We start from the raw sequence: 11,345 nt of genomic DNA on the forward strand, positions 1-11,345 counted from the left end.
AACTATGTAAACTAGTTAAAAACTATAAATAAATGCACAAAAATTTTAATTTTATAAATGAAAAATAAAAAAATAATGCATAGTCTGCTGTGAGTTTAATCCAATGCTGCTAACCAGGTTTCTGTTTGGAATTTTGGCAATTATAGTTTCAAATATAATATACAAACCCTGTCAATCAATAAAAGATGAATTTACTATAAACCAGGTAAAATAAATAAATAAAAAGTGGTTGCGTTAACACCATTTGATTCATACATAGAAAATAAACAATTCTTTTCTTTATTATGATTTTAGGTTAAATCATCTTTTATCCAGAGAACAGATGTGGATCCAAATACTCCAGCTTCAGGTATAAATTTTATTTTTTAGAATGCATTCGAATAAATAGATAGTTGGCATTGAACCTACACATTAGAAATGTGTATATTTAGCTTGTTTAATAGCACCCCTTTCTATAAAATAATCCTACTTAGTCAAAACTGGAGAGACTGTGGATGTGATCACTAATAAGAATGATGGTGGTGGGTCGGATAAAACAAAACAAGAGCCTAGTAAAGCTGAGACCAAGGTAGAATCAACCACAACCAAAGAGCAAGTTCATGAACATGAACAAGAAAAACAAAAATCAGAACCTTCCCAAAAAACTGAGGAAGTTACAAAACAAGTTGAAAAGGTTGAGAATCCAACAAAAGAGAGTTCAGACCAATCTAAAACTGTAAACTCAGAAGTTAATCATCATGACCATAAAACTCATCATTCTCATGGCCATCATCACAGGCATGGACATGGACATAATCATGATGAAGATGATTTCGATGATCATGATGACTTTGATGATGAAGACCATGAACATGACCATGAACATGAAGATGAAGAGTTGCATCATGCCAAAGGTGGTAATGGTTCTTCAGTTACTGAACACAAAAAGGATTTAAATTCAGGACAATCTGAAAACTCAGAAAAGGAGGTAAAACAGCCAGAAGAACCTAAAGATAGTCAAAAGGTTGAGAACGCCCCAAAGGTTGAAGGTGAACAAAAAGTTGAAAGTCAGCAGAAGGCTGAGGAAACCAAACCTACCAATGAACCACAAAAGAGTGAAGAAACCAATCAGACTAGTGAGCCACAAAAGAGTGAAGAAACCAATCAGACTAGTGAACCACAAAAGGAGAAAGAAGTCGTGACAGAACAACAAAATAAGGAAGAACAGCCTGTTAAAGACGATTCTAAGAAGGAAGAAACACCTTCTCCTGAACAAACTGGTGGTGAAGAACAAAAATCGCCCGTGGATAATCAGGCCAAGGAGACTGAAGCCGACAAGGCTGAAACTGGGGTTGAAAACAAAGAAGCTGAACAAAATTCAAATGCTGTACCGGAACAACAAACGCAGGTACAAACTGAAAAATCTGATAGTGAAAGCTCGAGTGACCAAACCCAACCGCCAAATGTAGAAAATAGCCCTGGTGAATCGAGTGAAAGTCAAGACACCACTCAGCCTAGTTGTACCTGCGACAAAGAGGTAAATCCTCATAAACAGGAAGTGAATAATCAGGAAAGTAAACCAGAGAATACTGAACAGGCTGAAAATACCCAAGAGAAAACTAAAGATGAGACTAGTCCAAAAGAAAATCCTAAACCCAATTCAGAGGCTATGGAACTTTACAAAACGGACTTGGGTAAATTGAGTGAAGAAGATAACCATAGTGTTCAAGAATTCTACAAAAAAAATCAGGCTAATTGTTCAATTGATTGCTCACAATCATGTAAAACACAGTTTCAAGGTCCGACTCAGTGCTTTACTCAGAGCGGAACGGAAGTAACTTGTTCTGCTTTTGCAGATGCTACTAGTTTAACGTGCCCACTTGGGGCCAACCCCTGTTCCACCCCTATAGTAACTTCATTAAATTCATTCACAGTAAAAAATGGAAATGAAGAAGTTGGAACCCTCGAGGTAAAAGGAGCCAATTTCAACAATTGTACTGGATTAGCTCTTGCTCCAGTCGATGGTAAGTGTGGTAAAGAGCAACTATTCCACAATCTTTTGTTCACTTCAAAACATCTAAATGTCGATTTTAATACTGAAGTGGGACCTGATAAAGTCGTGTTCTCTAATCTTAAAATCAAAAATGGAGAATACAAGGTTTGTCTTTTCCAAAGACATGATGAAAATGGGTCGCCCGGTATGTTTGCATCGTTACTAAGAAGGATTTTAACATATGCTGATCCAACACACAACTCAGGAAACGATTCAAAAACTCTGTTCTCAATAGATGTGGGAAGTTTGAAGGTATCGGATTAATTTTAAACTAATTGTAATGTTTTACCCATTTCTTTCACGCCCGTATTCCTTTAAGTTTGAAAACTAGAATAAATATAATACTCTTCTAAAGATATGTTAAAATAATTTTTATAAGATTATAATTAAAATTTTTATATCAAATTATTATAATTAAAAAAGATATAAAATTTAAATTTTAAAAATATACTAATGTGAGATGTTGCAACCCAATCAATGGGATTCTATTATATATCATCAGTCTATGATTAGTTTTAATTCACGTTTGTATAATATATTATTCTTCTTTTATCCTTATTTTGTACCATATTTAATAACGTTATCTTACTTTAGTCTGTTATGTATATTATGTTGTTTTAAATCATGATTATTTGAAACTTTTAAGCATATTTTTTAAATATGGGAAACATTAAATCTAAATCTCCAAGAAATAATTGTGAATTTGAAGTTTTTGAGCAGGAAATAATTCCAACTGATAACCAATATATTATAAATGAGGTAAATTTGACATCTATTTACAATAATATTTTAATTTTTAGAATTTTGACCCTCCCGACCATATAAAACCCGTAGATAATTTTGTTATTTCGAAATTAGCCCACAAAAAAACTATTTTCCTACTCAAAAATGTTACTGTCAAAGCATTCCCTGTAAGCTTCAATTTATAATTCATAATTTTCCAGAATGTAAATAAATTTTCACTTTGTTTTGAATATGACACCGCTGAACCTTGTACTGTGATTTTTAAATTCGGCCAAAAACACATGGGATTGGATAATGGCGTACCTCGGTATGTTATTTTTTAATTTTATAATATTATAATTTATCATAATTTTTAGTTTTTCCAAACCAAATCGCACTAGTAAAACTTTCAATTTGGAAGTTGGAAATGACAAGAAATTTGAACTAGAATATTCGTACGTACTCCAACTACGTAATGTTACTTTGGACTCTGCATCTTTCACTACGGAGCGGAAATTTGTACCGATTTTGATCGTAATTAGCTCTTTAACGAACGACTTTACGTACTTTGCAATGTGTGGTCTAAAGAAGGACATATACGAGAACTGGAACATTTATGTAACCAAGAGAAGAATTAAGGTTGGATCATGTGGATATTTGGTACAAGAAGTCTATGGATTAAACGAGTCTGAATATGGAATCAAAAAGGACCAAAAGGATGAGCGAATAAAAAATTGTGCTATTTGTCTAGAAACGCCTTCAAATACTATTTTACTTCCTTGCAGCCACATTTGTCTCTGTTCCGAGTGCTCTAAAACAGTTTCAATCCAGTTTGGAGCATGTCCTATGTGCAGAACTGTCGTGAGCCAGATTTTACACATTAACGATCATAGATGATTTTAAAATAAACCCTTAAAATACTAATTCAAGTATATTTATATAAGTATTATATATATAGTACGTAGTGAATTTTATAAAAACAGATTATATACTCAAGTTAGATATGACAGATAGACCTCCTGATGCGTCTCCAAGCAAGACAAGCTGCTGAGATGGAACAGGACAAATACATGAAACAGGGGCTCCGGAGTTTATTTCTCCATCGAACTTGTAGATAAACTTGTAGAGTAAAATAAATTCAATTGTGTTGATGAGCAGCTCATCCAAACCATCATTATGGTTTCCATTTTCTTTAGAAATGTTATTGTTGGAGTTAGTATTGTACAAAATCTGTTTTACAAGCAGAGACCCGTCCATCAGCCCTATATATAGAATACTGCCATTAGAGTTGTTAGAAACATGCACTGAGGAGATCGGAGTAGTAGTGTTGGTTAGCCTTGTGGCACTGATGGTGCTGAGAAAGTTCCCTGAAAACGTAAATATGTCAACCTTCACGTTCCCATAAACGACCAAAACAATTTGCTCACATGTGCAGTACTCGAAATTGTTTACTCCATATACGTTGTCATCAATCACTATGTTATTGTTCGTATCCAACAAGTTGTTTGAGGAATAAAACTTCCTAAGCTTAAAGCTACTGGAGTATATTGCAAACGACGAATTTCCGTAGCCGACCCAGAGGTCTCCTGTGGTGGGACAGTAGCCCAGACATGTAATAAAAGCTACTTCGTCAGTCTGAGATTGGGAATCTTGGTGATTATTTGTATTCAGCACTTTATGTCTCCTAATTTTTGAGAGCTCAAGATCGTCTATCAGAATAGAGTCGGGCTCGCTTTCATCAGTGCAGGAACTGGTCAAGCTCACACTCGAAGTGAGTGTATTTGAAGAGTATGAACTGCAGTACACATTCGCGTTTGTCATATTTGAGGGGTATATAAGTTTGATTAGTTGCATTTTAGGTATTTGGTACAGTAGCAGGTGACCTAAGTGGTTACCTATGGCTAGAATTGTGCTATAATTCTCAAATGTTGTGATGAATGCCAGTGAATTCACTTCAAATAATGTAGAGTCTATAGCCTTATCAATATCAAAATCAGTTTCAGAATCAAGTGAGTTTTCTCTCGATAAGTATCTGTCATACACCGTCCTCGTATCAAGAACTATCAGCTCGTCGAGTGTGAAAAATGAATATATAATTATTTTCCCACACTGGGTACCGCATGCTAAAACTCTTCCCATTCCTGGCACGTTGCCAGATACGGTCTTCGTAACGGAATATGGGAAAAGGCTCTTTCTTTGTGTCATCATGTTCGTGTAGTAGTAGGTATTCACCACTGAATCTTCCATATTCACGCTGTTGCTGTAATATTTAATGTAATTTGGGTTCAAATAGTAGTTTGACACAACCTGAAATGGGTGCAGGTATCTTTCTAGGGAATCTGGAGTCTGTAGAACTATGCACTTCTGGTCCTTACTGCTCTCAGTCCTCTGATAGCTCTTACTTGATTTCATTGAGTCACAAAAAACTCCCAAAGTCGGGCCCTTTCTTCCTGGTTTTCCTGGTATTTCATAGTATGTCCAGCATGGCCCCTTATCTTTCTTCTTCGTAGATGAAGATGTGTAAGATGAGGTGCTCGTCACAACAACATCCTTAGATGAGGGGCTGGTTTCTGATTTCGTTGAACTCTTACTTTTCGATGATTTACTTGACTTACCGATAGACGATTTGTGGAACAGTGACTCGAATGTTTTTGATGTAGATTTAAACTTTTTGTGATGTTTAGACTTAGATTCCGTACGAGTTAGTTGCGGTTCTGGGACTTCTGGTTCAGGAACAGGTTCTGAGACTGTTTCCGATAATTGTTTCGAGATTTGTCCTGATAACTGTTCTTGTAACTGTTCTGATAATTGTTCATAAACTGGCTCAGAAACGGGTTCAGATAATTGTTCCGAAGTGTCCTGGTCATATGAATCTCTCTCTTCAAATTCCTCTGGTGGGTTACTTTTGTTGTATTCAGAATATTCATATGGCTCAGATAGGAGCTCTGGAGTTTTGAGTTCTGAAACTGTTTCTGATAAATCTTCTTGTAACTGTTCCGATTGATGTTCTGAGAATTGATCAGTAACAGGTTCAGAAGCAGGCTCTGATAATTGTTCTGAAAATTGATTTGAATCATCTTCAGATTTTGGTTCTGGTGATTTTGATTCGTCGGGATCAGTTTCCCGTTTATTAGTTTCGTCTACAATCTTTCCAGTAGCATCATCCGATTTTTGTTCTGGTTCATTTTCATTAGAATCTGGAAGGGATTCGGAACCGCCAAATGAAAAATCCGGACTTTGTGTAAATATTTCTTTGGGGGTGATTTCTGGAGTTTGAAATTCTTCAACTTCATCTACACATGCATTTGTCTGCTGAGATTCTTGTAAATCCAACTCTTCTTCAAGGTTTTTATCTTCATTGTTGTGAATTTTATGAAATGAAGAAGAATTATCTGTTTCTAAATTTTTATTCTCTTCTAATTCCTTATTTTCGGAAGAATAAAGTTCATTTATATTGCGATTGTGTTCATGAGTCTTATCTTCATCTGAATGGGTGTTTGTTTCTGGAAAATTGTGGTTTATTTGGAAATCCTTTAATTCTTCATTAGTACAATCTGAACTTTCATGGTTAAGATTGACTTCAGATTCCTCAGGTGTTTCATTTGACATTTTCTATTTATATTCCATTAATAATAAAATAGGGGAATAATTATTCATCCTGGAAAAAATAGTTATGAAGCTAATGTGTTAATAAAACCACACTATGATAACCTGCAGTATATTTATTTATCAAAAATGTATATTTAATTTGTTGTTTTTTATTTATATTTAATATGTATTATAATCGATATTTAAAAAACTTTATTTATTGGAAGGTGCCAGCTGTTTTAAACAAGCTATAATAAATCTGAAATTCGCTTTTATTACCATTTATCAACCTGCTATCTCAGAAAGAATCCTTAAATTCTTTAGCATTTCACTTGCATAATTTATAAACATTCCGAATCCGTTGGAATGGTTACTCCTTCTCATTCTGACTCCTCGGTTAAAGCTAGGAGAAAGTTTGTTTAACACCAATTTATAAAAATTATCATATTATTTACCACATAATGAAGATAATTAATAATTCGTAATAAATAATTGCTTTAGAAGTAGATTTGATGACCCTAATCCCGTAAAAAGAACAGGATTTTCGGATTCTAAACACTCTTCCACCAATGTTAAACCCAATTATAATTTACAGAATGTTCCAAAGCCTAATAATAATTTAAATAATTTACAACAAAATGTAAATTTCCAAACTACGGTCTTCCAACCTCAACTGGTTCCACCCTTTGTTCCACCGCCTGTTTTTCAACCTATCCCTCAATTCCAAATTCCCACTCAGAATCCTGGTTTTCCTGTTCCCACGGCCCAGTTATCGCATTTTAACCCACCAATTAGTCCCAGTTTAAATGGATTGAATAATAAGTTGGATTTCGATACCTGCAATGTAGGTGTCATGGCCAGTATTTTAATTGAACACCGGGATAAAATAAGTGATTTTGTGCCATATAAACCATTCGATGACTTGGATAAGATACCTAACAAGCAGGATAGTGAAGCAGTTGGAAGTTTGACCCTCACTCAGAGAAATAAAGTGGAGGATTTTTACGATGAATTGGAAGAAATATTTGAACAGTACAGAGCTGAAATCGACCCGAATGATGCTAGTCTTAACTATTCCAGAAGAAGGAACTTTAATTTTACCAAACAGACCAATCAACCTCTAAAGATATTAACACAAGATGATGTAATAAACCCAGCAAAGAGGGAATATTATGCGTCTGGAGTCTACGGGAGTAAGGGCAGAGAGAACCCAGGATTGGGCTCAGGTGATGATTTGTTCGAAACCTTTAGGAGAAAACGCTCTACTAAATATCATGAAAACTACGCAATTAGGTACTTTGAATTAATACATTTATATACTCAGGGAGGCCGTGAGAAAAGATCCCAACTGTATCGTAATAACACCGGGAGAAATTTATCCATGTATCATGTAAATACAATATTATTTAAATTATATAGTTTATTTAAACCTTTAAAATATAATACAATCTCCTTTTTTAGAGAATTGGTCCAGGGATTTTAGAAATGAATTTAATTAATTAATAAATCAACAAAATATAAACTTGACCCTACCCTAATTTCATTTAAAATTTTTTTATTCTTTAAACTATTCTCAATTCTTTGGGAATTATTGTTTGTACCACACATGTTATCTAGAACATTTTTTACTTTCAGGTGTAAATCACTAGTGTTCTTAATTTCGATTGAGTTTGTGGATGAAGTAAATTCAGACCCGGCGTTGTGTTCTGGGCTTTCAAAATCAGAGTGTAAACAATTAGAACCCGGGTTTATGGCCAAGACTCTATTAATTTTAGCCAATTTATCCAGGGATAAGTTAGATATTAAGGTTTTGTTGTAATTATAAAATAGGAAAATTGACTGAATAAGGTTATTCACGGATTTCATGGAAACAGTGGATGAAATACCGTCTCTAAAGTTTGAAATTTCAAGGACTTTATCCAGACTAATTGATAGTAGATGTAGTAATTCTAGTTGATTCTGATTACAAATAGTACTATTTATTAATAAAGGTTGGGACATATACGTCATTGAGATCTTGTGGAATAGTAACAGGGTAACATCTAGGTCATTTATATAATTTAGGATCTTGTAATTTCTGGTAAACTTAGAAAAAATCTTCCTGCTGAAGTTGAGAAAGTCATCGTATCTAAACAAGTCACACTTGTTAATTATGCCCACAGCACACACTAGTCCTGAATAATTTGAGCAATTAACCCTTATTTCAGATAAGATTGACTTGAAGAAGTATAAATCATTTAAAAATAACCCTGAATTCCCGAGAACAGTGATAAAACTAATTAGTGTGTGGTTCAAAACGCGGTCAAGTTTATTAATATCAGAAATATTGCTTTGAGGAAATTGGTTTAGAGTAGGTTCTGTGCGATTGTGTTGGTATTGAATATTTTCAGATTTTGAAAAATTGCGATTGCATAAGGGAAGGTTGTTATTTGAAAAAATATCCCTCCTCAAAGTGATTGACTCCTCCAAAACCCTTGATCCATTCCTTAAAAAATCAATTAAAATTTGATTCTTAGGATAGTTCGAGTCAAAACAATCGATTCTAGAAATCTTTTTACAAGTATCCTTCAGTAGTTCAAGCTGATTTATCGAAAATGATAATAAGTTCCGACGAGCAATGAGGCTTGATACGGACACACCAAGTTGATCGACAACGTTGGATAGGTTTAATAGAGTCATTGAATTTTATCATATCCAAAATTTATATTACAAATAAAAATATTCTTACATTTTATATTTCAGAAATTTTACGGAAAACGCATATCCATGGGTGGAGACGAATTAAGTTGCGCCTTTAGACCAGCATCGATCATTACACCCTTCACCATATCGAAAGGAAATTATTAAATTTTAGAATTTAAAATTTTTATTATAAATTATTGGGAACATTATCCTAATTCAAAACAACATTTAATATGTAGTGTTTAATAAAATCATTTCAAATATTTAATGTAGTTTTATTTTTAATTCTGTAAAAAATCTCTAAATATAGTTTTTTATTTTCTCTACTTCGAAATCTTAATAGTTTCTACCAATAAACTAGTTTTTATCACGGCTTATCAGTTCATTGAATTTAATTGAGATTCTTTTTAAATAGTCCAGGAATAAGAAAGGAAGTAATTCTTAAATAGTCTCCTGGTATCTAAAAAAATAAAATCATCAAGCCAAATATAAATAGATTTCTTATCAACAATGTTTCAACACAAGTTTGGAGCCAGGGCTCTCATGAGAGAGGGCGGAAAGTTTTTGGGAGCCGCAGATAACCCAACTCTACGTAACATAGAAGCAATACAGCAAATCTCTGACATGTTGAAGACGTCGTTGGGACCTAATAGCATGAAGAAACTCATTGTGAACCATATCGACAAAAAATTCGTAACGTCGGATTGCAACACCATTTTAGCTGAATTGGAAGTAGTACACCCAGTGGGCAAGATAGTCTTAAGTTCAGTAGAGTCACAAAAGCTCCAGTTTGGCGATGGAACAAATACCCTGGTGGCTCTTTTGGGAGATCTCTTAACAAACGCAGGCGAATTGCTACAAGACGGAGTACACATTTCAGATATCAGAAAAGGGTACGAAATAGCATTCAACAAACTGATGGAACATCTACCAAGTAAGTATAATTATCTTCATTATATATATATATATATAATAATGGAGGAATACATAATCATTTAGGTTTGGTTTGTTATAATATCAAGGATTTGAGGGACCATGAAAGTTTGAGAGGAGTACTGTATAGCGCAATGAACTCAAAGTTCAGCTATATGTCGGAATTCTTGAGCAAACTAGTTACGGACGCAGTGATATCAGTGATGCCAGCAGACGTATCAACGTTCGATCCTCAAAATGTCAGAGTAGTTAAGCTTACAGGAGGCTCACTCATGGAATCCAATGTAGTCAATGGGCTCGTGCTAATTAGAGAACCTTTAGGGTCAGTAAAGAAGGCATACAACTGCAGAGTTCTAGTGCTATCAGTAGGTTTGGAGTTTGCAGGACCTGAAACGAAAGGAACCGTATTGTTGAAAACAGCTGAGCAGCTGTTGAACTTCACCAAGGGAGAAGAGAAGGAAATGGAAACAGTAATCAAGTCAATAAGTGACAAGGGAGTGGGAGTTATTGTATGTAACGGAGCAGTCTCAGAAATGGCACTCCACTTCTGCAACAAATACAATATTCTTGTGCTGAAATTAATCTCTAAATTTGATCTAAGGAGAGTGTGTAGAACCACAAGGTCACAAGCTGTGATGAACCTTTCACAACTCTTACCGCAGAAAACTGATGTCCAAAATGGAGCAACCGCTGATGTAAATGAGGAACTTGGATATGTGGAGAGTGTGGAACTAACTGAAATTAGCAGTAAGAAGTGCGTTATAATGAAGGCTAAGGACTCCAGAGTCAACACTATTGTACTAAAGGGAGCAACAAACAACCAATTAGACGAAGTAGAAAGAGGAATCGATGACGCAGTTGCATTAGTGGATAATTTAAAAGTTGATGGTAAATTTTTACCGGGAGCCGGGGCAGTAGAATTACAACTATCTGTACTACTTAAGAAGTTCAGCACCTCAGTATCAGGTTTGGAAAGATACGCAGTTGAAGCCTTCGCAAAATCTCTACAAGTTGTTCCTAAAATATTAGCAACTAACGCAGGAGTTGATTGCGAAACACTCCTAACAAACCTTCTAAGCCTCCATGAGAATGGAAAGAACAATTCATGTGTAGATGTTGAAACAGGAAGCTGCGGGGATTCCATGGAATTGAAGGTTTTTGATCACTATCAGACGAAACATAATTTATTAACACTGTGTTACGAAGCACTGATGACTATACTAACAGTGGACCAGATCATAGTAGCAAAACCAGCAGGAGGCCCAAAACCGCCAAGTCAAAATAACCCAGATTTCTAAACAATCAGTAAAAGCGCTGTATTTTAATATGATATAATATATTTTAGATCTATATTTGTAGTGTTTATTAGTATATAGAAACAAAAAAT

At 34.6% G+C, this 11,345-nt stretch overlaps 6 protein-coding genes across 6 annotated transcripts; 4 read left to right on the plus strand and 2 right to left on the minus strand.

Moving 5' to 3' along the window:
• Window positions 1–103: 103 nt before the first annotated feature.
• Window positions 104–2,370, plus strand: TpMuguga_01g01109 (uncharacterized protein; the record flags this gene model as incomplete). Its single annotated transcript, XM_761537.2, has 3 exons — window positions 104–205; window positions 295–349; window positions 474–2,370. The coding sequence occupies 3 exons, from the start codon at window positions 104–106 to the stop codon at window positions 2,294–2,296; spliced, it is 1,980 nt and encodes a 659-aa protein (XP_766630.1). The 3' UTR covers window positions 2,297–2,370.
• Window positions 2,371–2,540: 170 nt separating this feature from the next.
• On the plus strand, window positions 2,541–3,687 carry Mgrn1 (Zinc finger C3HC4 type (RING finger) family protein). The gene is made up of 4 exons (XM_061305146.1): window positions 2,541–2,791; window positions 2,833–2,943; window positions 2,977–3,083; window positions 3,133–3,687. Exons 1-4 carry the CDS (start codon window positions 2,693–2,695, stop codon window positions 3,650–3,652), a joined length of 837 nt encoding a protein of 278 aa, XP_061161712.1. The 5' UTR covers window positions 2,541–2,692; the 3' UTR covers window positions 3,653–3,687.
• A 33-nt stretch (window positions 3,688–3,720) lies between these two features.
• TpMuguga_01g01111 (uncharacterized protein) lies at window positions 3,721–6,406 on the minus strand. Its single transcript, XM_761539.2, has one exon. It carries the CDS (start codon window positions 6,362–6,364, stop codon window positions 3,740–3,742), a length of 2,625 nt encoding a protein of 874 aa, XP_766632.1. The 5' UTR covers window positions 6,365–6,406; the 3' UTR covers window positions 3,721–3,739.
• A 73-nt stretch (window positions 6,407–6,479) lies between these two features.
• TpMuguga_01g01112 (uncharacterized protein) lies at window positions 6,480–7,897 on the plus strand. Its single transcript, XM_061305147.1, has 4 exons — window positions 6,480–6,756; window positions 6,845–7,636; window positions 7,668–7,726; window positions 7,805–7,897. Coding segments are annotated over exons 1-4 (900 nt in total). The 5' UTR covers window positions 6,480–6,709; the 3' UTR covers window positions 7,807–7,897.
• On the minus strand, window positions 7,730–9,251 carry TpMuguga_01g02075 (uncharacterized protein). Its single transcript, XM_061305177.1, has one exon. It carries the CDS (start codon window positions 9,020–9,022, stop codon window positions 7,835–7,837), a length of 1,188 nt encoding a protein of 395 aa, XP_061162046.1. The 5' UTR covers window positions 9,023–9,251; the 3' UTR covers window positions 7,730–7,834.
• Window positions 9,252–9,256: 5 nt separating this feature from the next.
• Window positions 9,257–11,306, plus strand: cct8 (T-complex protein 1 subunit theta). The gene is made up of 2 exons (XM_761541.2): window positions 9,257–9,959; window positions 10,025–11,306. Exons 1-2 carry the CDS (start codon window positions 9,536–9,538, stop codon window positions 11,254–11,256), a joined length of 1,656 nt encoding a protein of 551 aa, XP_766634.1. The 5' UTR covers window positions 9,257–9,535; the 3' UTR covers window positions 11,257–11,306.
• Window positions 11,307–11,345: the final 39 nt, after the last annotated feature.

The sequence above is a fragment of the Theileria parva genome, chromosome 1 (genome assembly GCF_000165365.1).
Source record: "Theileria parva strain Muguga chromosome 1, complete sequence, whole genome shotgun sequence".
Taxonomy (NCBI): domain Eukaryota; phylum Apicomplexa; class Aconoidasida; order Piroplasmida; family Theileriidae; genus Theileria; species Theileria parva.

Excerpts from the sequence above, each read along its gene's own strand:
- Mgrn1 (XM_061305146.1), top strand. The coding sequence starts at position 2,693 with ATGGGAAACATTAAATCTAAATCTCCAAGAAATAATTGTGAATTTGAA. Across the intron at positions 2,792-2,832 it reads ACCAATATATTATAAATGAG|AATTTTGACCCTCCCGACCA; the intron begins GTAAATTTGACA and ends TTTAATTTTTAG. Across the intron at positions 3,084-3,132 it reads TTGGATAATGGCGTACCTCG|TTTTTCCAAACCAAATCGCA; the intron begins GTATGTTATTTT and ends CATAATTTTTAG.
- TpMuguga_01g01111 (XM_761539.2), bottom strand. The coding sequence starts at position 6,364 with ATGTCAAATGAAACACCTGAGGAATCTGAAGTCAATCTTAACCATGAA.
- TpMuguga_01g01112 (XM_061305147.1), top strand. The coding sequence starts at position 6,710 with ATGGTTACTCCTTCTCATTCTGACTCCTCGGTTAAAGCTAGGAGAAA. Across the intron at positions 6,757-6,844 it reads TCGGTTAAAGCTAGGAGAAA|AAGTAGATTTGATGACCCTA; the intron begins GTTTGTTTAACA and ends TAATTGCTTTAG. Across the intron at positions 7,637-7,667 it reads CATGAAAACTACGCAATTAG|GGAGGCCGTGAGAAAAGATC; the intron begins GTACTTTGAATT and ends TTATATACTCAG.
- TpMuguga_01g02075 (XM_061305177.1), bottom strand. The coding sequence starts at position 9,022 with ATGACTCTATTAAACCTATCCAACGTTGTCGATCAACTTGGTGTGTCC.
- cct8 (XM_761541.2), top strand. The coding sequence starts at position 9,536 with ATGTTTCAACACAAGTTTGGAGCCAGGGCTCTCATGAGAGAGGGCGGA. Across the intron at positions 9,960-10,024 it reads ACTGATGGAACATCTACCAA|GTTTGGTTTGTTATAATATC; the intron begins GTAAGTATAATT and ends ATAATCATTTAG.